General features: G+C 39.0%; 1 protein-coding gene across 1 annotated transcript; it reads right to left on the reverse strand.

The window, feature by feature from the left end:
• Position 1: 1 nt before the first annotated feature.
• Positions 2-27,998, reverse strand: LOC127418364 (BTB/POZ domain-containing protein KCTD16-like). Its single transcript, XM_051658971.1, has 2 exons — positions 26,644-27,998; positions 2-1,214 (listed from the first exon to the last, which is right to left on the reverse strand). Exons 1-2 carry the CDS (start codon positions 27,446-27,448, stop codon positions 781-783), a joined length of 1,239 nt encoding a protein of 412 aa, XP_051514931.1. The 5' UTR covers positions 27,449-27,998; the 3' UTR covers positions 2-780.

Below are 27,998 nucleotides of genomic sequence, written 5' to 3' on the forward strand. Positions count from 1 at the left end.
ATTGTACTTTAAAGCCAGTTCATTTAATGATTCATTGCACATTCAGAACAAAAAACATCCTCATATACTCACAGGCAAAAGCAAATAACATTCTCTGCAAAAATGTTCACAATGCTAAACAGAAACGACCTAATATTTCAATCCGATCTTCTCTGATGCATTTCAGCTGGGTGATGTTTGATGTTTGGTGAACAAGGTAGATCACACCACAAATTACATGGAGCTAATTGATATGAGTGATTATTCTATATGAGTGAAATAACATGCATTGTCATCTGTCTACTGCAGGAAACATTTGGGCTGTTTTAAACTCTTTAAATAAAGGATAGATTTGTGGTAGTAGGCTGCTATCCATTGATTGAACACAATACCAGATAATGTAAAACACATTCACACGCGAGTCCTACAGTACTCATAGTGTTGAATTCTTCGCTGGAATACTGTACAAAAGTGCTATCCTTGTGCCAACTTTGAACATTAACAGGCAATATGAGTGATTATTTTGTATAGTATATACGCAATCTATTTTCATTTGAGAGGTCTGCTTTGTCTAGGTTTTGTGAAATTGGAGTTAAATGTCATCGTGCTTTGTGGCAAAACAGGACTGGTCCTTTTAGGAGTCACTTGAGGTACATTGAATTGTTATTTGTGCATCTCACTGGATGATTGCACAGACGAGCCAATTAAATCGAAGCAAAAGAAGAATTATGATGTCATCTTATACACTGAGAGCTTCATTGTGTTGAACTAATAGGCTCAGTGAGTCCGCAGGAAATCATTTCAGAGCTTGTATTTTTTTAAGAGCTCTGACTGCCACATGTACTTTCTCTCCGGAAAGCGTTCAGGAATTTTAATGCGTTGGAAGTCCTGGATGCATTTCTCTAGCTCCTGCTCTGGGGTCAGCTTCTCCTTGGCTGGTTTTCTTTTTCCTGCCATGATATCACGTGGCCCAGTGGTCCGGACGCGAAGCAGATCAGTTCTCCTGGGAATTGGGGTCGGACCCTTTTTGACTGGCCGGTCCAAGGTCTGGATATTGGGTTGGCGGGTGACAGGACGCACAATGACGGTTTCCTGGGGAGAGCTGGCTTCTGATTGGGTCTCGGAACAGGAAGTGGAGAGCTCATTGAAGGAAGTGCCGCTTTCACCTTCACGCTCGCTCTTGTGACTCTTACAGCAGCAGTCGCAGTGAGGTGAAGACCATCCAGATGGGCCACCTTCAAAATACAAATCCACAAAAACCCACAAATGTCATCAGTACATATCACAACACAAATCTACTCCAAAACAGCCAAAATGATATGAGAAGTTTCAGATGATAAATGGGAAGTCATTTTGGACATCACTGCAGTGTTGTAGGTATCAGATCACAGAGAAATCAGTTTCTGTGAAGTTGAGAGGATGCATGCAACCTGATATCAAAGGTTAAAGAACTGAGAGCGAAAGATATTTTCCATTTCCCCTTACAGTATGTTACTGTAGTTCAACCAACACAGACAATGCTTCTCTAATGGCATGGATATTTCTCATTTTACCCAGTCAATGCTCAAGCCAGCATTTAAGAAGCACATTTAGAATGCACCATTTACTTAGAAGAAAATGAAACTCACAAACCTGAAAAAGAGCATCACAAACACATTGCACAATGCATCACATTAATATGTACAGCTGTAAGCTAGTTGCATGGTATTGAACAGTTTTCAAAGATATAAAGAAACCGCATTTAAATTGCTGTGTGAACTATACAGTATGTATTGATCTGTTTTGTGTTTTGGATGAAGAGATTTGCTAAAACCACAATGGACTGAATCCTTGACTCAAACAGATAGCAGTGTGAATCAAGGCACTTATGTTAACTGATAGATCAGTTTGTAAGCATCAAAATAGACTCTTAACTGCACAAACATATTTAAACTTCAAAGTATTAGCCATTCATGAGATGGTAGTGTGATAGGTAGTTTTTTTTTTTTTTTTCAAATAAATTGAAATAAAGATCTGAAATGCAAACATGTTCTTTTCTTTATAGAAGCACTTTGTGAGGATGGATGACATCCTTTTCATCTTCACAGAAAGACCAAATACCTTTAGCTTTTCTGTTTCCTGGCACAAGCTTTAGCACATCCAATGCATCACCTGCCTGTGAGCCCAGGTGGCTCCTTTAGGTTATGAAGACAGCTCACCTCTCACTCCATCCTGGGCAAGGAACTTCTTAAATGTCACTATTGCTACTTTAAAGCAGGAATATCCAGAAGAATATCATGAAACCTATCAAAAACATGTCCATTTCATATTTCACAAATAAAAAAGAAACAAATAATAATGAAAAGGTATTGAAGCCTATTTTAGATCCATTTCAGGAGCATTTTTACATTGTGATATTATTTTCCAGGCAATTAAAGTATTTTTTCAGTATTTTTTTCACCATTAAAAAAGTTTTACTCCTAAAGAAATTAATTGTAATTTTGAAGCATATGTATAAAATCATGACCACTAACATGAGATGAGGACTCCAGTCATATCAGTAAGCTTATAAAAGCTGTTTTATTCTACATGGGACAGGGGCACCCTCATGGCGGCTGCCATTTTAGAATCACATGATCAGCTGAATACTACTTGCTTAATCTCAGTAACTGTCTTGTTATTGGACACTTTCAATGAATCATGGCTGATTGTGAATAGTGAATTTCTACAATGGCATCTGTAAGTGAAAACTGTTGATTTTGAATGATGCTGCATCCACACCCCTAAGTGTCACTGTAAGTCCAAGATGACACAAACAGAAAGTTACTGAGTGCACCATTAAGTACATTTTCCTTCTGAATTCTCATTACTGCAATGCAATAAATAACAATAAATTGTTTAAATTGTATTATGTAAAAGTATTTATTTATCATAGTAGTATTTGTTATACTTACTTCAATTTATTTTGAATTTAATGGGGAAAAAATGACAATCTAGAAAGGATGATTTTGGTCATAAAATCAGGCATCATTTTAATTATGCAAAATATAATTTATGCAAAAGTATTTTATTTGAGGGTAAAATTTGACATGTTTTTGACAAGCTTTGTTAAATTCACCCTTATACTTGATAAAGGCCATAAAATCTCACCTTAAATGTTTTTTCTCTCTTTTAAAAAAAATAAAATATTTTTAATATATGGAGGCTCCTTTTTCTCATCCCAATTTTGAATATTAACACCCTGATTAGCTTGGTTACGATCCATTTTTTATGCTAATTTCAGGATACATTTTTATGCAATAAGAAGACGTGCATAAACTATGATGAAAACACATGGAATTTATCATATTTATTCCTATAGAACTTATTCAAATTCATAGATCCAGAGTCATATGGCTTTGCCTCAACTAGCCATGTGCTGTGAACACATATTATGATTCGCACAGAAAATATCATCAATATCATCTTAATGTTGCTCTGGTTATTCTAAAATGCCAAAGCCTGTCCATCAAAATTATTGGCTTCTACTGAATGCAAGCAAACATGAAGTTTGTGTATTGTCTGTGTGCTCTAAACTGCAAGTAGAAGTGTATCACATTTAATAAATGAGCCACAGTGGCTTCAACTTCTATTTACATATCTATTTCGTGCCAATTTTCCCAGAAGTGACGATTTTGTTCTCTTAAACACAGGATGGAAGTGCAACTTTATTTGCAAATTGTTGTGCGATTTTCCAATTTTTAGCATAAATTTAGTTCGTAACTTGAATGGAAACATGACTTTTGTCATTTGATTGTGATGCTACTTAGCACTGACAGTGTGGTGACACCTTTTCATTGAGGGTGGCTGAAGAAGCCAGGTTGAACCAGTTTTAGTTTTCTTTTGATTTGGGGCTAAAATATGACCCAGACATTTCTTTGTGACATTCACCCATACAGAACAAAGACCCCATCAAAGCCAGTGTGTTTGTGTGTGTTTGTGTGTGTGCATGTGTGGGCGGGTTTGGGTGGTTTACGAGGACAATTTTTTAGGTTACAAACTGGTAATTACAAGGGTATTATGCTATAAATGTGGTTTATGCAGACATTTCTAGTGTCCCCAAAACTCAAATTGCTTAAAAAAACAAATACTAAACTATGTTTTTTGAAAATGTAAAAATGCAGAAAGTTTTTTGTGAGGGTTAGGTTTAGGGGTAGGATTAGGGTTAGGGGATTGAATCTATAGTTCGTACAGTATAAAAATCATTATGTCTATGTCCTCATAAGGATAGCTGCACCAACATGTGTGTGTGTGTGTGTGTGAGCTTCCATATTTTGTATGTTTATAATTGTTCCTGCATTTTCTCATCCCAACCACCATGAATCCCATTCTATTAAAAAGAGTTATCACCTATGAGCCATCATCTGCATAGAAGGGTCATCTGAGTTGGTTATTAGTTAATGATGACAACAAATTTCTAATCTAGCTCACTGTGTGTGAGGCAGAAACATTATTTTATGTCTTCCTAAAAGCAATAATTTGTGTTTGTTCCCAAAAGCAGCTTATTTACACTGATTAATAACAAAATCATTAGAAAATCATTCTGTTGAACGAAATAGCAAGCTAATCGGAGGCAGTGTGATTGCACTGGGTTGAAAGAGTAAGTTTAGAGGCCTTCTAATGGGAATTCATGAATCTGACACCAAAAGAGGCAGCACATTTCCTGCATTCAAATTAAATCAGTTTCCCTCACATTCTCTTCTCTTCTCTTCCCTTCTCTTCTCGTCTTCTCCCCCCACAGCATATAAAGGGAGAGATGGGCCTTTTATTGATGGTGAAGCTCTTAGATTGTTTCAAAATAGATGGTACAGCCCAATGGGACCTGAAGTAAAATACTGGAGCAAAGCACCAATAACAATATCATAAAACTAAATAAGCTGGACTAAAGTGCTCCTCAACTCACTGTGTTCCTCAGATACCCCATCCACATAAAAATTCACATTTCCCAAATTGAAATAAGGCATTATCTGTCAGACTGTACTGAAGTGTAGCTTGGGTATAGAACTGGAGGCAGTAGGTTCCTCACCAGTGGCTAATCAGGATTACTGTAAGAGGTAAATATCAAATAGCCTTGGTCAGCAGGACATTAGGCTAATCTTGTGTTGTTAACCACTAATACTCACTAAGCTCATTGCTGCAGTATCATAAATGTATTGCATTTTGCTTTATCCACCCTTCCGCTGTCCGTATTCTCATCTGAAAGAGACTACAGAGCGGCATACAGCTGCTGGGATCATATTGCAGGCCCATTATGGCCGGGGCTTGTCTGCAGAGCTAAATCAGTTACCGTATGTGAGTGCATTCTCATGAATTACACAAGCTTAGGAGGTGCATTTGGCACCGGGCTTGTGATGAGACAATCTCATCACAAGAGGCACCCACCCACCTACCCGTAATGCAATGAGTCTAAATGCCTGAGAGTGCTTCAGATCCAGATTCTCCTGAGCAGTATGCTTTATATGTAATATGCTCTAACTACAGTGGAGCTATGGCATGAGCCCTCTTTCAAATCCTAAAAGTAGTGTGGTACAATTCTATGCATTTTTTATTAACACTCAAACCTGTAATGCTCACATTGTGCAACTAATGTGAATATGGAATATCGCAAGGGCAGCAAGTATTTTTCCATTAAGACCTGCATTGAGCTGGTGCAACTAATGAGTGCTTGCTGTGGAGAGAAGTTTAATTTATAAAAACAATGGTATCAATGATGGATTATGTCAAATGGAAATCAGTAACAGGGGTTAGTGTTTAATGTTGTAGTTGTATCTCTTAGAAAGCAATTAGATTAAAGAAGAAAAAAAATAGACTTTTGCTTAAGTATGCTGTTTCTCAGAATTTTTTCCACGAAAAAGACCCCAGTAATATCAAGTGTCTCCACTACTCTAAAAAAGGGGTAACCTACAATTGTTACTTCAAGGATCTATTTACTTGATCGAACGCATACAAATTACTTTCTTTGCTGAATCCAGATTAAATAACATTTTTGTCTTAAAGCCAGTAATTTAGATGTTTCTATGAAGCACATTTTTTAAGTAACCTGACACAACTTTTGTACAGTGCTGAGATCAGAAGAGATCTCAACAATGTCACAAACTGTGCTCAGATTTGCCAAGATACCAAAGCCTAAAAATTAAGTCAGAAATTTCAATATGAATTCAGACACTTCTCATCAAATTCTTGTTAGAGAATATTTTTGGACTTGCTATCCAAATTCATTTTATATCTCAATACCATTAATGTACAGTATGCTAACATTTGTCCCATGTCAGTTTCTCCTAAAGAATTCTAAACATCTGAGATAAAGTTGATACTTAATGGAATATTCAGAATTCAATTCAAGGTTCGACAGTTTTTGTGGCATAATGTTGATTACCAAACAAACATAAGTAAAAATCTAGGTTACATTGAGGCACTTACAATGGAAGTGAATGGGGCCAATCTGTAAACATTAAAATACTCACTGTTTAAAAAGTATAGCCACATGACGTAAACAATATGCTTGTTAACATGATTTCAGTGTGATAAAATCGCTTACTAACCTTTTCTCTGTAAAGTTATATCCACATTTACAACTATGTTGCCATGACAACGTAATGCCGTAAACCATGTAATTCTGCAAAAACAATGATTTAAACAACTTTACAGCTCAAATAATACACAAATTTAAACAGAAGAATGAATGTAAGTGCTTTTATAGTATTCTAAGCTTCACATTTCTGCAATTAAACCCTTCAAAAATTGGCCCCATTTCCATTGTAAGTGCCTCACTGTAACCTCCAATTTAAAAAAAAAAAAAAAAAAAAATATATATATATTTTTGTGGTAATCAACATTATGCAAAATGCAGTCTATTGAGCTTAACTTGTATTGAATATTCCTTTAATTGATATCTGAGTCTCCTGAGCTGCAAGGAGCAACCTCTGAGCTGTATGGATACAAGACTGTCCAGCTTCAAATATAAGATACACTGTATCTACAAACAACAAAGGAAAATAATAAATATCTCAGCTCTTGAAAAATTAGTCAAGCCTTCCAATTTGATATGCAAGGAAAGATATCCAAACACGCTCACCACAACCCCTGTCGGCATTTGTGGATTGGAGCTATTTTCACAAAGTCAGGGCACACAGGTCTCTGCCTTGGCACACTACAATGACAACCATCAATTTTACTAAAATAAAACTACAATTCCTTCTGCAGGTATACTGTATGACCACTCTGCTTTTGTGGCTCTAGCGTCAGACCATAATACTATTTCTTTTTTTTTTTTCATATATCTCTAAATTTTTAACAGATTGGTTGGATATGGGAAATTAGTGAAGGCAACTCTCAGCACTGTAGAGGAAAATGAATGACTAGGGCAGGGCACTGATTTCCCCATTTAATTCAATTCAAATTCACAATACATTTTCAAAATTACTTTTGTTGGTGTAACCTAACATAGCCAGGTTGATTCATTCATATTAAATCATATTTCTGACCGATTAATTTAGATGTTACCACATGAAGCACATTTAAGGTTGCCTGACAAAAGTATTCTTTAATTCTTTACAGTCATATCAGTTCCAATGTCAACAGGCCTATTTCAAGAATTACATAACTGCCTGATTGGGACAATGCATTGCGTGCATTGTTACTGCAACATGCTCTGGGTTCACTTTATATTCACATTCTACTGATCCTGATTTCTAGCAGACTGTGCCATACTTTTATCCTTTGAAAAACTACAGAAAACATGATAAAGATGAAATCAATGCCACATGAATGCTGTTGATAAATTGTATTTGCCTCTAAGGTTTAGCTAACAGGCCTTGTTATAAGAGGTCTGTGTAAATATACAGAGTGTCTATGTCTGATTAAAGTCTAAATAGAGTTACAAGACCCTCCATTATGGATTTGACACAGCCTGAGGTTTGGTAATGTTTATCTCCTTGTTAATGTGTAAAATAGGCCAATTTTGTCCTAGCGGGGAAACAGTCATGTAGATAAACCGTCTTTGTGGACCCTGTTTTCAAGCAATGTAGTGAGCCACATGTGTGAAAAGTCAATACCAACCTTGACTTGACATCACCGTAATCGCCATATGTTCAAGATGTCAGAATTTAAATCGTGCCACTCCTAGCCAAAATCGCAATTCTAATGAGGTGTCCTAATGTAAAAAGAGCTGACGAATCCTAGATGAGCTGATCTGAAATAAGGCGGGGTGCCAGAAGGGTGTGACATGGTTGGATTTAATAAGCACTCATTGTCCTTATCCAAGGACATGTCACACCAGTCCCAGTCTCCTTGCGATCCAGATGCTTTGTGCTGGAAGTTTACACACAATGTAACAGTATTCTCCCCTGACTGATGTTGTTAAAGGTGGCCAAATGCGTTTGTGGTGCAGAAGTGCCAAACGGACAGATTGGAGAGCCCAGACCATCTCAATGCAGTCATGACCCCTCTTAAAGAACTGATGGGGTGTAATGAGACCACCAGAATGAGATGACAGAAGCCCTGCTATCACTACAGTGGTCCCTTTTAAGAAATGGAGAAGGAAATAGTAGACAAGGGAGGACGTTGGGAGAGCAGGTATTATCTAATACTAAAGAAGAGCCATTGCTGCAAGAATCTAGGTTGACACTGTCTTATGAAAAAAGCTGGCTCAAGATTGACTTTATACATCCAAAAAATTAAGTTGGTACCAGCTGGTTAAAAGTCATTGGGGAAAAATGGCTCAGAAAAGTGAAGATAGATTTAAGAAACGGTCTAGCATCATTTGTTTGCAGATGCCACTTGGTTTGATATTTTGTTTTCTAAGTGAGCCTTAAGTGTCCAAAGTGTCCATTGAATATGGTAGCAATTGAATATCTTAATCACATTAAGACCAAATAAATGAAACAATTTTTAGAGATGAAATGCAAAAGAAAAACATAATTAAATCTCCTTAGCATCTTATAACACTTTAATGGTTTGGTTGATTCTCTAAGCCTGTTGTTTTTAAAGGAATGTTCTGAGTCCAATATAAGTAAAGCTCTATCGACAGATGACAGCATCCGTGCCATTTACAGTAATGCATTTACAATGAAAGTCTATGAGACATAAATTGTTTTGGAAGTATAGCCACAACACGTAAACATTGTAGGCTGTATGTTAAGTCGAGTCATAAACCTTGTAAATTTGGTAATCCTGGTAACTTTCAAACAATATCTGCACAAAGATACCAAAGGACTTGACAAAACTATCCCAAAAGCACTTTTTACATAACGCAAACTCAACCCACAGGAAACTTGGTAATTGATAAATGACTGAAGTTCAGGCATGAAACTCTACATGGGTCAAGCTGATAGGTTCTTTGAACTTGTTATCTGTTTTAGCCTATCGGCTCGGTCACATGTTATATATTAAGCCAGTCGGCTCGCATGGTGTAAGCTTATACTGTAGGTCATTTGACATATAATCGGGTAGCCAATTAACTTGCGTACTCTCCCACTGTCTAACATTTAAATTGTTCAGTTTTACAGATAAGCTGGTTTCACTGCAGTAAGAATATTTATTGACAAAATATTATATAAGTATTATGTGAAAATATTATATCAGAATAATGAATTTTAATGAGCTAGAAAAATAAATGTAGACTACAATACTAGTTCATAAAATCATGAAGGTCCACGAAACATACTCTATTTTATCTTAACTTTTATTAACTTCACCCAAATATTAGTGAACTTGGCAAGCTAGAAACAACTAAAAGGGCTATAAGTTACCATGCCGTTGTTAAATTGACAATCGTGAGTCGCCACGTACTAAAGTCATTCCACCAGCACACTTGAGAATGGTTGAGTACAGATAGCTAACCATGGCGAGAATTCCGGTCTGAGAACGGTTTATAATTATGCTGTGCCGAACCGTGCTCAAGTAAAAATGGTATTGTAACCGTTCCGTACCGAGCTCAGCACCAATTAGCCCAATGGTGGAAAAACGGCTTTAAGCTACTTTAAATTGTTTCAGCTTAAATATATATCAAATAACACAAATATTTATACACAAAAATGTATATTAGTGTTTTAAAAAAATCTGCTTTTAAACTATATAGAAGGTTTTCCCCCATAGACTTCCATTGCAAGTCCATCACTGTAAACACAATTTTGCTTGGTTTTACGGATGCTGTCATAGCTGCTATCAATAGAGCTGAAGTTGCATTTAACCTGGAGCATTCAAAGAATGTATATGGTACATATAGGAATCTAGTAGACATGTAGGATCTTTTCTTGCTCTTTATCTATACAATACGTATATTACTATATTTTGTCTAAGCTCCCATTAATATGCTCAGAATAACCTGGATAACTTATTCATAAAAAGTGACTTACAATGAAACTCAACAGCAATTGCAGCAGGATTTTTCTAATACAGGCAAAGCATCAATGCCATGCTCAGAGCCTCAGTTCAGTGCCTCTGTGATTTTTCTTGAGCATGGAATCCATGTACATGCTGGTAGGGCTGGGACTTCTGGGTGAATCTCTTGGACTGCTTTCTGTTCTTGATTTGCTTTCCATCTGAGGTGGGCTGTGGCTCTGTCCATACAGAAGTTTGGATCTGCCCCGCTTTAAATCCCTCAATGGTGACAGGATTGATTTCCTTTACCCAACTTTCTTCTCTGCGCCAGTTCAATAGTGACTGTAAATTACTTGCATTCACAGGCATAATAGAAACTACATATTCACATGAGGTTCTGGGAGGATATAGCCAAAATAAGATTTCTTTGTCTTACTCTCTCTCTCTCTCTCTCTCCTCTCTCTCTCTCTCTCTCTCACCGTGGCATATTTTGACAAGCTTAGTTGCCCAGCTTGGAAACTGTGTGCTGTGGGCCTAATACAATCCATGAACCACACTTGACTCTCCCCTAGTAATGTGAAAGCTGCACTGGTCTGGAAACAATGTGACAGGCTGTGTCATGATGTTGCGTTACATGAAATACAAAATCATGTAGTGTGAGACTGAATCTAAACTAGGTTCTAAGTTTTGAATTTAGAGACAATTATTCATGCAACATCAACTTCAGTTGGTGATTCTGCTTTAAGACTACAAAACATTTAACAGATTCTCAATCTTATTAAGCAGCAGAGAAGGTGACCTTAAGAAACATTTGATAGCTTTTTAATTTTAAAGCTTGCAAGCAGGATTGAGAAGTAAATAATTAGCTACTCTGTTTTGGTCCTTAATGGTCAAAAGAATAAGGAAAGACCTGTCAATTTGATGATGTATTGTTACTGTACTGATAATTACCTAAAAAGCTAAATTTCATGCTCTCATGAAAAAAAAAAGACTAAAATCATTCACTCAAAATCATTGTCTGCTTGCATGATGAAAGGCCAAATATTTCATTATTTATTCTTGTGTTGTATTAACTTTTCAGAGGAAGAAAAGTTATTCTTTACATATTTTACATATTCTGGACTTTTCATCTTCAATGTGCAATGTGTTTGGAATTTAAACTATTTAGATCTCTGAGCTTTACAACAAGGGTCACAATTTAAGGTCAAAATTAAATGCCATGTTTGATGCATGCAATAAATAAAGAGAGGTAAAAAAAAAAAAAAACAGTAAAAAAAGGTTCCATCTGAATGCAGCTTTGAAATCTGAACATGCGTGAGAGGTTTATGAATTGCATAATGCTTAGGCAGTTTATTTCTCTGCTTAGCAGAAATCATGGTGGATGTGATCTTTTGCCATTTATCATGAATATTAATTAATGCAGAGACAAAACTGAGCAGTTGGAACAAATAATGTAGAAAATAAATGTCAACAACCTGCAGAAGGCATGCTAAATGATAAAGTCAAGTCAAGTCATTTTTATTTGTATAGCGCTTTTCACAACACGCATCGTTTCAAAGCAGCTTTACAGAAAATCATGCATTAACAAAAAATGAAACTGTAAAATCTATAAAGTCTTAGAGTGATCATTGTGTAGTTTTATTAAATATGATTTTAAATTGTGTATAAAAAATTAATAATTAAATAATAGTTGTATTTAGAACCCCTGTGAGCAAACTGAAGTCGACTGTTGCAAAGATAAAATGTGGGTTAATAGAGAAAAATAACCTTGGGAGAAACCAGGCTCACCGTGGGGGCCATATCCCCTCTGGGTAACCAGCATGAATATAATGCCATTATTAGTTATTTATGTGCAGTGCAGGTCATGGTTTAAGATTAGTAAACTAAGTAAGTGTTAAGGTCCAGTGTTTAAATTTTTTTTTTATTAACTGTAAGATTAATGACTAATGTCTTTGAAGTCCATCCTGGATTAACTGCAGAAGTTCACATAAATGCATTGTCCTTTGTTAGTTGGCTAATGAAAGCTTTTGTTGGCAATTAAATTACAGTCTATGTATTCCATTTCAAGAGTGTAGTCTATCATTAGACAGGTGATGCAGGCAGAGATCAATTAGATGCATCGCAGTTCAACCGGCAGGTCATTTCATTGAGGTTCAGTGGGGTCCATCCTAAATCCAAGGTTCAGGCAGTGGCATATGAAGTATCCCATGTCTTACAGATGGAGTTGGCATTAGTTCATCCTCTGAAGTCCATCGTAAAAGACTGAAGTGATGTCTGGCACCGGCTGCATTTAGTCATCATCACTCAGAGACACATAGCAGTGGAGTCCAACACCAAGCAGGAATGGAGCTGGATCTGGCCGGCTCTGGTAACCTCGGGATATGAAACCCCATGAAAACAAATAGAATAATATTAGCGTAGATGTCATTCAATTTTATGCAGAGTTATAGATCATGATAGATGTTTCTGGTTCCGGCAGACCTAACTAAAGCAGCTTAATTGTTAGCTGATGGATAAATTAGGTGTATGTCTTTCTAAATACTAGATAAGTCTTTAGTCTAGACTTAAACTGAGTGAGTGTCTCTCTTAGGGAGACTATTCCATAGTATAGGAGCCAACTAGGAAAAGGATCTACTTCCTTTTGTGGATTTTGATATTCTAGGAACTATTAACAAGCCAGAATTTTGTGATCGTAATGAACGTCACAGAATATAGCGTGTCAGAAGGTCACTTAAGTACTGCAGAGCTAGACTATTCAAAGCTTTGTATGTAAATTAATACGAAATTTAACAGGTAACCTGTAACGATGAGTCAGCGGAGTAGAGATCCAAGTGCAGCTTTATTTACAATAAACGTAGTAATGTAGACAGGCAGGGATCAATCACCAGCAATAGTAAAATACAAGGCAAACCAGAGAGATTCGGGGACAGGGCAGGCGGCAGGCAATCACAGGTAATATCCGGGTTAATAGGGTAGTAACAGCAGGCAGGCAGCAATGGGTCAAAACAGGGTAAACAGTCCAGAATCATACACAGAAAAGGCAGTAAATATAGAGAATGCTCAGAGATGTCAGCCAGGGCAAAACAAGACTTCGCAATGACAGTGAGAGAGAGTGAAACTTAAATAGTTGAGTGAATTGGAAACAGGTGAACAGATAATCATTGACAGGTATGGGGATTATGGGAAATGGATTCCAGAGAGTTAAAGTCAATCTCCAGGTGATGGAGCCCTCTGGTGGTGAGTGGGAGGAACAACAGAGGCTAGATTCATAACAGAGCCCCCCCCCATGAGCAACTCCTGAAGCGATGAGTTAGGTGACGCCGGGGTCCAAAGAAACCAGGGCAAATCAGGTAGATGACCAGGGAACCAAGGGAGCCAGAGCAGACCAGGTGGATGTCCATGAGACCAAGGATACCAGAGTAGGTCAGGTGGACAGCTAGGAGACCAAGGGAGCCAGAGCAGACCAGGCAGACAGCCATGAGACCAGGGATACCAGAGTAGGTCAGGTGGACGGCCAGGAGACCAAGGGAGCCAAAGCAGACCAGGCAGATGGCCAGGAGTCCCAGGAGACCAGAGCAGATCAGGCAGACGGTTGGGAGATCCAGAAGACCAGAGCAGATCAGGTGGACGACCAGGAGACCCAGAAGACCAGAGCGGATCAGGTGGTTGGCCAGGAGACCCAGTAGGCCATCTCAGAGTAGGGACTGGATCAGAAGACCTGGTTGAAGACCATAGAGCTGAAACAGGGTCAGGAGGCCTGGGTGGTGATCCCAGATTGGAGACTGGAGCCATGGAAGACTCTGAGGGCGGAGCCGTGGTAGACGAAGCTGTAGGAGGCTCGAGAGGCGAAGCCATGGAAGGCTGAGCCGTGGCAGGCTCGAGGGGCAAAGTTGTAGAAGGCGGAGCTGTGGCAGACTTGAAGGGTGAAGCCGTGGAAGATGGAGCCGTGGGAGGCTCGAGGAGTGGAGCCGTGGCAGGTGAAGCCATGACAGGCTCGAGGCTAAGAGTCCAGGATGACTGGGAAATGACCTCAGTGGTCATGGGTATGAACAGAGTCTCGGAAGCAACCTCTGTGGTCGTGGGCATGGACAGAGTCTCAGGAGTGACCTCTGTGGTCGTGGGCATGGACTGAGACTTGGGAACGACCTCTGTGGTCGTGGGCATAGACAGAGACTCGGGAACGACCTCTGTGGTCGTGGGTGTAGACAGAGACTCGGGTACGACCTCTGTGGTCATGGGCATAGACAGAGACTCGGGAACAACCTCTGTGGCCGTGGCCGTAGGTATGGACATAGTCTCGGGAATGACCTCTGTGGTCGTGAACACTGGCAGAGACTGGGAAATGACCTCTGTGGTTGAAAACACTGGCAGAGACTGGGAAACAGCAGCCTTTCTTCTCCTCCTCCGGACGGCCAACGTAGGCAACGTTGGCTCTGGGACGGATAAGGCTGGCAACGCTGGCTCTGGGACAGACAAGACTGGTAACGCTGGCTCTGGGACAGACGAGACTGGTAACGCTGGCTCTGGGATGGACGAAACTGGTAACGATGACTCTGGGACGGACGAGACTGGTAACGATGACTCTGGGACGGACGAGACTGGTAATGATGGCTCTGGGAAGGACGAGACTGGTAACGATGGCTCTGGGACGGACGAGACTTCTGACTCGTTGGCCCTGGCAGGTGTGGGCGTTGGCTCATTGGCCGTGGCAGGCGTGGGCGGTGATAATTTGTGAGGAAGGGTTCTTGTGGCCCAACGCACCGATATCAATGGCGGATCATTCAACTTGGACACAGGGGCCATGGGAGGCTTGGCTGTGACCTGGTGTGGAGCAGATTCAGGATTGACTGTGATGTGGCGTGGAGCCGACTGTGGCATGACTGTGACAGGGTAAGGAACAGGCTGAGGTGTGGCTGTGACATGGTATGGAGAAGACTCAAGTGCTGCTATGACATGGAGTGGAGTGGACTCAGATGTGGAAGACTCAGAAACTGGAACCGGGATTGAGAGAGGAGGATTCTCTGAAGCGAGTGTTTCCAATGTTAAGCTCACATATTCCTCCCAAGTGTAGTCTCCTGTCTCCGGCAAATCCCTCCACCTGTGAACTAGGAGTCTGGTCCGGTAGATTGATTTCAGGTGGGAATCAGTAAAACCAATGTGTCTGGCAACGGTGCTAAAATGATGTGAGTATTCGCTGATGGGTAAGTTCGCTCGGCTCAACTGGATAAAGTACACCGCTAGATCCATTTTGGTTCGGTCAGTTGTTCTTGATGAGGCCGGGTGTGCCGCTGGGTTTGATGAAGTACCTGAGAGCTTGGTAGTTAGTTGAAGAAAGCCGCTGGATTGGTTTGTGGCGAAGTCTTCTGTAACGATGAGTCATCGGAGTAGAGATCCAAGTGCAGCTTTATTTACAATAAATGTAGTAATGTAGACAGGCAGGGATCAATCACCAACAATAGTAATATACAAGGCAAACCAGAGAGATAGTTATTAAACAGGCAAGAGGTCAGGGCAGGCGGCAGGCAATCACAGGTAATATCCGGGTTAACAGGGTAGTAACAGCAGGCAGGCAGCAACGGGTCAAAACAGGGTAAACAGTCCAGAATGATACACAGAAAAGGCAGTAAATACAGAAAACGCTCAGAGATGTTAGCCAGGGCAAAACAAGACGTTGCAATGACAGTGAGTCAGAGTGAGACTTAAATAGTTGAGTGAACTGGAAACAGATGAACAGGTAATCATTGACAGGTATGGGGATTATGGGAAATGGAGTCCAGAGAGTTAAAGTAAATTTCAAGGTGATGGAGCCCTCTGGTGGTGAGTGGGAGGAACAACAGAGGCTGGATTCATAACAACCAATATAACAATGATAAAATGGGGCTAATATGATTATATTTCTTGGTTCTAGTCAGCACTCTGGCAGCTGCATTTTGAACCGATTGAAGTTTATTTATTGAACTTGCAGGACATCCTCCCAGTAATCTAGTCTTGAGGTCATGAATGCATTAATTCGTTTTTCAGCATCAGCAACAGAGAGCATGTGTCATAACTTAGCAATATTTCTGAGGCGGAAGAATCCTGTTCTACAAACATTGGAAATGTGATTTTCAAAGGACAGATTGGTATCAGATATAACACCCAAGTTCTTCACTGTAGAAGACGATGTAACAGTACATCCATCGAGAGTCAAATTATATTTTAGTGGCTTATTTTTAGAGGTTTTTGGTCCAATAATTAGTTTTGTCGGAATAGAGTAGAAGGAAATTTCTGGCCATCCAATCTTTGATTTCATTGATACACTCTGCTAATTTGGAGAATTGTGAATTTTCGTTGGGTTTAGAAGAAATATAAAGTTGAGTATCATCGGCATAACAGTGGAAACTTATTTCATGATTCCTGATAATATCTCCCAGGGGAACCATGTATAAGGATAAAAGCAGAGGCCCTAAAACTGATCCTTGTGGCACTCCATACTTAACTTTTGTTTGATTTGATAATTCCTCGTTTACACATACAAAGTGGTAGCATTCTGATAAATATGACCTAAACCATGCTAATGCAAGTCCACTAATGCCAACATAATTCTCCAGCCTATTTAAAAGAATGCCGTGATCTATCGTGTCGAAGGCAGCCATGATCAGATGATAAGAGCAAGTCATTTGTAACTCTGATAAGTGCAGTCTCTGTACTGTAATGGGGCCTAAATCCTGACTGAAATTGTTCATATATACCATTTCTCAGTAGAAATGAACATAGTTGGGAGGACACTACATTTTCTAGTATCTTCGATATAAATGGTAGATTCGAAATCGGTCTGTAATTAGCCAATTCTCCAGGATCAAGCTGTGGCTTCTTAATAAGCGGTTTGATAACTGCCATTTTAAAGTTTCTTGGGACATGTCTTAAGGATAACGAGTTAATAGTACTAAGAAGAGGTTCTGAGATTACAGGGAATACCTCTTTTAAGAGCTTAGTTGGTATTGGATCTAACATACATGTCATGGCTTTTGAATTTTTGACAAGTTTTGTTAGCTTCTTATGACTATGACAGTGAAGGATTGAAGTTGCTCGTGCAGGAAATTATGAGACACTGTTTTCTGAGGTGCTGTGACAGTTGACTGCATAGTTCCAATTTTATTTCTGATTATTTCAATTTTATCAGTAAAGAAATTCATGAAGTCATTACTATTGTGCTGCAACGGAATATCTGGTTCAGTTGATGCTTTATTCCTAACCAATTTAGCCACAGTACTGAATAAACACCTAGGATTGGTGTGGTTATTTTCTATGAGTTTGCTAAAATATGCTGACCTGGCAGCTTTTAGTGCCTGTCTAGCAACAGACACTATCCTTCCATGCACCACGAAATACCTCTAATTTTGTATTCTTCCACTTGCGCTCCATTTTCCAAGCTGCTCTCTTGAGAGCATGAGTGTGATCATTGTATCATGGTGCGGGGCTTTTTTCTTGAATTTTATTTAATCGAAGGGGGGCGACACTATCAAGAGTGCTAGAGAAGGCTGTTTTTATATTTTCTGTTATTACATCAAGTTCTTCTAGACTTTTTGGCTTACTGAGTATATGAGACAATTCTGGAAGATTATTAGCTATCTTTAGTGGTCGAAAGAATAGTTCTACCTGAATGATAGCATGGAGTAGATTAAGTGACATTAGCTGATCACAGCAAACAAGGTAATGATCTGAGATGTCATCGCTCTGCGGTAAAATTTTTATAGTATCAACATCAACTCCATATGACAGAATTAAATCCAGTGTATGATTATGATGATGAGTTGGTCCTGTCACAGTTTGTCTGACTCCAAGAGAGTTGAGAATATCGATAAATGCTAATCCCAATGTGTCATTTTCATTATCTGTGTGAATGTTGAAGTCACCAACAATTAAAGCTATATCTACATTAAATACTAGATCTGATAGAAAATTTGCAAATTCACCAAGGAAATCTGAGTATGGCCCAGGCGATCTATATACTGTAGCAAGGGCAAAAGATGACAGAGATTTTTTATTTTTATCTGACGGTGGGCATTATAAGCATTATTAGTTCAAAAGACTTAAACTTATATCCTGTCCTCTGAGTAACACCAAAAACTTCACTGTAAATTGTAGCAACACCTCCTTCTCGACCCTTCAGATGAGGCTTATGTTTATAACAATAACCTGAGGGAGTAGATTCATTTAAACTAATATATTCATCTGGTTTAAGCCAGGTTTCAGTCAAACAGAGCACATCCAAACTATGATCTGTAATAATTTCATTTACAATTAGTGTTTTAGTAGAAAGAGATCTAATGTTTAGTAGCCCTGGCTTTATAAGATGTTTATCTTCAACTATTATTATTTTATTTTTCAAGTTTGACTTTAATCACATTTTGTCTAAATGATTTAGTGAGGGGTTTGGTAGTTCGGGGAACAGACACAGTCTCTATATGATATCTAGGTGATCCGGTTTCTATGTGTTGTAGTTTATGTGACCTGTGTGATGTCTCAAGGCAGCTAGCAGACGTTCGGGTTAACCAGTTTGTCTGCTTCCAGACCTGGGCCCCAATTAGTCAAATACTATCACTATTAAGACTATGAGCCAAATTACTAGAGAGGAGAGCGGCACCTTACCTGGAGGGATGGAGTCCGTCTCTCTTTAGCAGTTCAGGTCTACCCCAAAAACTCTTCCAATTGTCTATAAATCCTATGCTATTCTCTGGACACCACTTAGACATCCAGCCATTCAGTGACACTAATCTACTATAATCCTCATCATCACGACGAGCAGGGAGGGGGCCAGAGCATATTACAGTGTCTGACATCATTTTTGCAAGTTCACACACCTCCTTAACATTATCTTTAGTGATCTCCGACTGGCAAAGCTGGACATCGTTAGTGCCGACATGAATAACAATTTTAGAAAATCTACATTTAGCATTAGCCAGCACTTGTAAATTTGATCTGATGTCAGACACTCAAGCCCCGGAAATGCATTTAACAATGGTGGCTGGTGTCTCTATTTCCATGTTCCTTACAATAGAATCACCATTTATTAAGGCTTTTTCAACATGATTCTCAGTGGGTGCATCACTGAGTGGGGAGTATCGATTGGAAACCCTAACAGGAACGGGAGAGTGGTGTCGCTTTGCTGAGCAAGTATGCCGCCGAGACGTCACCCAAACGCCCTGCTGCAGGGGCTCTACAGCCGGAACCAAAGTGTGTTTGTTGCTCGCTGTACTACCTGCATCCGAAACAGTATCTACTCCCTTCTCTTTCTCACTGGCCTCCACTAGTGTTCAGATGCGTGTCTCTAACTCCTCTAACCTTCTCCGTCAGCCTGACTAATTCCTTACATTTATCACAGGTGAATCCCTCACTGCTGACGGAAGAAGCTATAGTAAACACGTGGCATGCAATGCAGGAAGAAATAACATGAGTGGATGCCATGACTTACCGCAGTTGTTTGTTGTTTTTGTTGTTATGGTTGTTCTTGAGCGGCGAGGGTTTGAGATCGATGTGGTTCAATGTGGTTCCTGATCAGCAGATGTTTGAGATTGATGCAATAATCCGTGTAAAACACAGTGGAGAAAACAAATGCATGCAGTCGAGACACGAGATGTAGACAAGAGGGAAAAGAAAAAAGAGAGAGAACGGGTGCACGTGGTAAAATACACGCATTTGAAACAGTAGAAAAGCGGAAAAACCCAAAGTATGTGGTAAAATGGCAAAGGATAAAATGATGAACATATAAGAATAAGAATAAAAATAAGAATAAGCAATGCTAAGCAGGCTAGCAAGCTACAAACACTCACGCAGCATGCCAGCAGCAACCGGAACAGAAACTGCTTGTAAAGTAAATAAGCATGGAGAACGATGATGAAGGAGCAAGCGAGAGAGAGCGTAAAATAAACGAGTGAGAGAAAAAATGATCGAGGAGCCGCATGAAAGTGTAAAAAAGAGAAAGAGAGCGAACCCTTTGACCACAAATGATATATTACAAATCTCTTGGGCCATATAAATTGGTAAAATGTGTCATGTGTGTGATGTTCTGAGAAGTTACAGCACAGGAAGAAGGCAGTCAGGCCTGTAAAAAGCAACTGGTTCATTTCACCAGGGGATTCAAGATCTAACAACTCAGAAGAGAAACAAGAATCTACCAGTCCTGCTGTAAACAGAACCGTACAGGTTGAAGCACAAATACGTCATTTGTCTAATTTTGTGAAATGTAAATTGATATAAAAATACATGATCTGATAAGAATTAAATCTTGATTATGGAAACCACCGCTTGTAAGAGAAACTATTTTTCTGAACTTTATGCCTTATGGTTGTTGTTAGTGATTTTTTTTTTACCACATATAAAATGTCTGTAATACCTGACACATACAGTATCATAGAAATGGTGTCCTGAGAAATTGGTGTCCTTGACTCTGTAAACAGCTAAAAAGAGTCAGGGAAGTGGCCTAGCCTTTTTTATTTATTTATAAAAAAATTTAGTGGTAGCATGCAATGGAGCACAACAGTCAGCTTCCGGAAGTAAGCTCAGAAGTTGTTAATTGATGGTGTATGCTTCTGTTGAAGCCTTAAGTGTTATCCCATCTATTTTTAGAAATCGTGTTTAATAGCAGAATTCCTGGTGAAGAACTACACTACCCATGATCCTAAAGAGAAACTCCATCAATCAGAGAAATGTGGCCAACAAAGTGCACCAAACAAGCTCTGCAGCGATCGCCCATGCGCATGACCCACTGTGAATGAGTCGGTCTTCCTTCTCTCTGAAACTGCTTGTATATGTGCAAATATCAGAATATTTTGCAAAAAAATTACAATATATGTGGAGTGGTGTAATATATAAAATATAAAATATATATGGAGTGGTGGTGGCGTAGTGGGCTAAAGCACTGAAATGGTAATCAGAAGGTTGCTGGTTCAATCACCACAGCCACCACCACTGTGTCCTTGAGCAAGGCACTTAACTCTAGGTTGCTCCAGGGGGATTGTCCCTGTAATAAGTGCACTGTAAGTCGCTTTGTATAAAAGCGTCTGCCAAATGCATAAATGTACATGATATATCATTTCTGTATTTATAATCAACATCTTTATATCAAAAGTTTTATATTTTACCATTGTTTTAGGCCACGTCCACACTAATACTAATTCATCTTTTTCTCTACGTTTTGGCCTTCCGTCCACACTGAGATGGTGTTTTTGTCAGCGAAAACTAAGTTTTTTGAAAATGCTCTCCCAAGTGGATAAATTTGAAAACACCGTCTTTGCGTTGTAGTGTGGACTGTGAAAACGGATATATCTGAAAACAATTTGTTGTCATGTGACGAAGTCATGTGATTCATTCATCCAAAACAATCAAGATGTAGGCCCATGTTATAGAGCCGCTGTTGTGCCTGGTATTCACTTTGATAGCATTATTAAAGATAAATGTTACTTTGTACAACATTCACATTGCATTCCTTCAAAGGCAACAGGAAGTTACTTGGAATTGGTGTCCGGTGACAGAACACGAGAACACTTGCGTAACAGACTGTACATGCAACGGCGATTTTTCGCAAGCACAGTACAAGGATTTAAGCATTTTCATACGTTTCAGTGTGGACGAGCAACTTTTGGAAAACACTTGAAAATGCCAGTGTAGACAGAGGGCGTTACAAAAACGAAAACACCATTTTCAAACGTATCTGGATTAATGTAGATGTAGCCTTAATTTGATTACATCTTTTGCAATGCTTCAGGGGATTGTAGTTCATTTCCTCATGAAGACTTTAAAGGGGTCATGACATGACACATTTTCCTTGATCTTTTGACATATAAAAGTTCATTGCACTATAAAAACATACTGTAAGTTTTAGAACTGAAAACTTCCTCCTTAATAGAAAAAGAGCATTTATTTAAACCAGGCTCTAGAAACGGCCTGTTTTGAATTTGTGGAACTTGTGACATCACAAGGACCAAATACATCTGCATATGACTGCCTCTTCAGCAAGACATCAATGCCTATTTTTCATCATTCCACCCTTGGCCCTGCCCACTGGTGCTCACAGTCAGTCACAGGTGAGGGCCAGTCATGGTAGATTCATTTACAGCAAAGGGGACTTACACAGGACACCTTCATGTGCCTGTCTGGATTTAAATATTTTTCTACACTAGATGAACGGCTTTTACCTTTATCATGCTTCTCGTGGCTCTTTTAAAAGGTACAAGGTCAAGTTATAACTCTAAAAAGGAGACCTCCATTCTATTTCATTCAGCTGTGCTGTGTCTTGCTGTTTTGAAGGCATTCTGGACTGTTTTTGCACATACTGTATCTGTGCTATATTTAATTGTTAGTCTTTTGTAAACATGCACTATATGGATCGTTTTGATGTGTTTCCGGCGATGTGCACCACATTTTAACAGCAGTACAAGGGCAACTTTTAACCCTCATGCACTCCTAGTGTATATTTTTTACCCATTTTAATTTTGTTTCTTTAATAAAATTTGTATTCTTTATCTGAGTGGTACAAGACTTGGTGACTTTTACTCCACTTCCTATCTGAACACACACACAAAAAAGTCTGGACTTGATTCAATAATTATAAGTGGTTGTAAAAAAATAAATGTAAAAATGTAAAAAAGTAACACTTGAACTCCTCGGGTCAAATTTGACCTGCCATAGGAAATGAATGGGAAACTTTAAAATACAGAGATTTTTTATTTTATTTTATTTGCCAAATAAAAATCAATAAATCAGACATAATGCAGAACACAACCACACTTAAATGAAGGGGTGAGACTATAAAACATCCATAATGCAGAAAACACATGCATGCACACACACACAAGCACACACACATACAGGTTTGCTAGACTCTATTAGTGATCTCTCATAGACCCGCTGATTTCACATCAGGCTAATTATATTTTCTATTTCCAAACTCTACCCCTAAACCTAACCATCAAACAAACATGTGCACATCACTAGATTTGAAGAGCATCATCATTCTGACCCATTTTTTTTATTTTATTTTATTTTTTTTTTTGACTGATGAGGACATTTCGTCCCCTATCCACACATACCAAACATACCACACTGGTCTAAGTCTGAGTCTGACTCCTGAGTTTATGCAAGAATTCTGATGTTTGATGTTTGAAATAAATGACAGGTAACAAAATATTTACTATGTCTTTTCTTTGTAGCACAATCAGATTTGACTGTGGCAGCATGGTCAAGTTTGTCAGCATATTGGAGCATCATTGCAAAATATTGAGGTGATCTTGACACTTCAACCCAAGTGGTTTAAAAAAAATGTTACAACTTGAAAAATAATTATTTTATAATGTCTAAAATATATATCCAATGCATGACTTGTGATAATGTCTAGAAATGAAGTTTGTTACAACATTGGCTTATAGAGATCAGCCAGTGCATGGAGCACTGAAGCATCTACTGGACATAGTTGTCATTTCATGCAATTGTTAATTTTATTTCAGCAGATGTCACCAGAGACCCCCAATGCATGACATATTTTGATGTTTTGACACTCTTTCAATTTACTGAAATTAAGGTTTTTATTGAAGTGAAGACAATATATAATGTGCTTATTTAATATGAATGGTATAATTTTGTAATTTAGAGCCAAATAAGGTCTAAATACCATAAAAATCCCCCAAATCCCTCCCAAAAATGCACAAACTTTGGTGTTTTTTACTTTTTTGAAGTTAGTGTTATTACATTTCTTTCATAAAAATTTAAAATTTCTTGTTTATTGTTTTCGGGTCAAATTTGACCTGAAAAGTACACGTGTGATTCTAAAACTAAGGGTGCACAAGGATTAAAAATGCATCTCATTCTGATGCTGCCCACCGTCTGGGAGAAACACATGCTGTTCTGTGTGTAAACAAACACGGAAGTTGTGAGTTGTGAAGACCAGTGTCTCTGCTTTGGCCTGTTGAAGCCAGTTGAAGCACCCATGAACATCACCATGGATTGTATTACGTTTGTGTATTCAGAACATTTCAGTGTGGATTGTATGTTTTTGGCTCATACCAGCGAGTATTGCTTGTGAGCCAGTCACCATATGATTCAAGCTTTGCAAAGGAACTGTTATTGAAAGATGGGGCAGTTAAACACTACCGGACCTGTGAGTTAACAGTTTCATTCACGAATGTTTCAAATGTCATGTATGAAAGTTGGGTGTATGTTATTAGTTTTATAAATTATCATTTGAAGCTTGTTCATTTTCTTTGGATTGCGTTTCAAATATGGCTGTATTAGAGGTGCTGCTTGATGTTAGCCAATCAGAACAGTGGCCGTTTACATTGAAGTCTTAAATGGCCAGACAGCTTAAAACCAAGTGTTTCAGACAGAGGGCCAGAGACAGTGTGGAAAATGATCATATATTATTAAATTATGACTGTTTTGGTGCAAAAAATAACAAACTTTACTGACATTATAAGTGGACCTCAGGGAAGATAAACTGATAAAAAAAAAAAAGAGTATGTCATGACCCCTTTAAGTACACAGTCTTGTACCTTTATCTTTTTGTCTGATTTCCAAATACTTTTTAGCTTCAAATCAAAGTTTGTAATGTGTTTAACCTCGGAGCTGTTTGGTTTGGTTCATGCTTATGAAGGATTTTATGAAATCCCTATGGAAAAATTAATGGGAAAATACTTCCGGAACCAAGATGGCTGTAAAAGTAGGCCTGCGGCGATGCGCTCTGTTGTTACCTTAACAATCTATTTGAACTTGATCTTTAACCCATAACAATGGCTTTTGTGGGTGTAATTAATGTAGACATGTTAAATAATACGTTTGTACTTGAATAAAACCATTTAATTTAGATGTTATCACATTATTTATTTATTTATTTATTTATTTATTTATTTATTTATTTATTTTTTGTCAATCAGAGAGCAGTCTCTGCCTGTGAATGATTTGCATGTACAAGTTTGCTGATGGTTTCTTCACGCTGGGTTTGCTGACCTATCTGTGGAGGGCAGGGTTTTGGAGAGAGGGGGTATAGTTGTAATAAGCAAAAAAAAAATAATAATAATTTAAAAAAATGAAATCGCATACAGCACCTTTAATTATAGCAAGACATGTAAACATTCAATGGCAGCTATATGGTTTAGTTATACTACCAGTCTGGCTTACTGGATATACATTACACCTAGTCCTAGATTCAATTGTACTGTTAGTGGCAGGAACATACAGGAAGTGCTTTCTACTGATTCACGCCTCAATGTGTCGCCCCTACTTTTCAAAATATTCCTGTGTCCCTGGGTTATGATGATTTCCACTTTTTGCTTAAAGATCAGACTCAATCTACATATAAATACAAGCATCACCTGGGGGAAAAAACAAAACAGGTAAACTGTGATGCTAGCACTATGAATTTGTCATAAAATTCTTCATGGATGTATGGATTTACTTTCCTGCAAGAGCCTGGCAATCACATGCTTTCTCAATAAAATGCAAGATAACACTCTTGATGTGTTAGAAGTTTACTCATTATGTGTAGGTTACGGGAGGGGCTGAAAGCTGCAGTAATTATACTGATGACAGTGAACAAATCATTAAGCAGCCATATGTCCTTTCGCCCCAAATCTCCCGACTGTCCTACAGATGCACCCCCGTCCTGCCAGCCCCACTCTTTTTAGGTTTCTCCAAGGGGACTCATTCGGAAATAAGAACAAAGTGATTTTTAATTGGCCATATGCTGCAACATCTCTCTCGTTTAAGACAACTGTGAGCCAAATGAACCACTAATGAAGGCATGTGCATGAAAACAACTGTATATCTATGAGGTGAAGCACATGCACTTAAAAAAAAGAGGAAAAAGACAGAGTGGCGTGGCCATCACTGTGGTAGATTACTAAAATATTCACACTCTGCTCATCTCCCTGAGATCTTTACTTGAGGGAATTTTCAACATCTGCAATGGCTCAAAAGCCCTCTCTCTCTCTCTCTCTCTCTCTCTCTCTCTCTCTCTCTCTCTCTCTCTCTCTAATAGATTAATGGATTCTTCTGAACCTTCTCTGAGAAGTAAAGAAGAGTGGGGAAAACTCCAGACAGTCTACGATTTTAACGATTTAATCATGTAAGACGTACAAGTAAGACGTAAGACGTCTTGCAGTTTGAGACAGATAACTGAGTTATTATAGAATTAAACTGAATAGAACTGAGCGATTTATATCAGTACGCCGCCTAGTGGTGCTGGCTGAAGAAAGCGTTGACACCCACAGCTTGTGTCTTTGAATTAAATTCACTTGATCCATGTAATTTATAACTTATTTATTATATTTAAACACTGAAATCAATTGTACTTACGGTAAAAGACATATTCTGTATTACTGGACAAGAATCTGTCATCTGTTGGTCTGTTGTGACGAGGTGTTGTGATTGATGAATTGCACGCGACAACGCGGAATCCACTCTCCGCGAGCATATCAAACGCGCGCTCCAGGTGGCGAAACTTTAAGTAAAACTGAGATGTGTATCGTTCAGGTGGCCGGTCGGAGTCCTTGTTCTCATTTAAAGCGTCTCCGAAAACTTCTTTAGCCAGACCGACCCTTCCGCAAATGAAGATTTTGGCTATTCCTCTAGTTTTGGCATCGATGTCCCTCCCGACGGCGCACGAGCTCTTGTATCCCACCGTGAGGAAGCCATAGCGCCTGTCGCGCGCGTCCAGGTAAGACGAAGGGAACAATCTCTGGTCGCTTCCCTGGGACGCGTCGTCAAAATCACTATGAATATAATCATCTGGTGTGAGGATTTTGACGAGTTCGGGCAGCTGGAAGAACTCAGCCTCCCTTTTCAGTCTCCCTTTCTCTGGAAAATAGTCCGGCAGGACGACGTTCTTGTCTCGGAGATAGTCCAACACGTATCGAAATAGAAATCCGTCCCTGTCGATAAAGTAGCGACCCTTGATGTCCTGGGACAGGTCGTTGGAGATGTCCTTTTTAGTGGAGAATAATTTCCCCAGCAGTGAGTTTGGCACACTAGTGAGGGTGGCATAGCGGGTGTAGTACACCTGTCCACCCACATTGAGCTCAACTACATCCGAAGAGCAACTCTGAGCACATCCAGTGTCCTTGGGTGATTGATAAGTCCTGCAATTTTCAGTCAGTGCCATATTGGTGTAGCACACTTCAAAAAATACAAAAGCAAATATACAAAAGTTTTTTATTTGTATTTAGTGAGCAAAAAGTCAAGAGGAACATAACCTGCCCACTCTTAGATGTCCACGGCCCATCTAAGGCAATATCCTGTTGTGCACATTTTTGAGACCTGCTTAGAAGTATGAGGACATCAAAACGACTCCATCAGATTTTTAGTCCTCACCCATAAATTTATATGGGCCTTTATTGCCAGATGATCTATAGTGCCTAACGAACCAACATAGCTTCTGTCATTAATTAAAAGGTAGAAATAGAAAAGCTCTCACCCAAGAGGACAAAATTGTGCATCTCATGTAACCTCCAGTTCTTCAGTCCAAGTTCTGGTGATAAAGGTTAAAACTGCACTGACCATACAGCTTCAACTTCCTTCTGAGGAAATTTTCTCTGATCAGCAGTGTCAACTGTTAGTGTACACGTATATGACACCCAGCCAGCATTTCAAAGAACATTCCAGTGAAAGGATCTCCAGTTGGAAATGAGGGTGCATTAGGAAGTTTGTGCATC

Source organism: Myxocyprinus asiaticus, chromosome 27 (assembly GCF_019703515.2).
Source record: "Myxocyprinus asiaticus isolate MX2 ecotype Aquarium Trade chromosome 27, UBuf_Myxa_2, whole genome shotgun sequence".
Lineage (NCBI taxonomy): Eukaryota > Metazoa > Chordata > Actinopteri > Cypriniformes > Catostomidae > Myxocyprinus > Myxocyprinus asiaticus.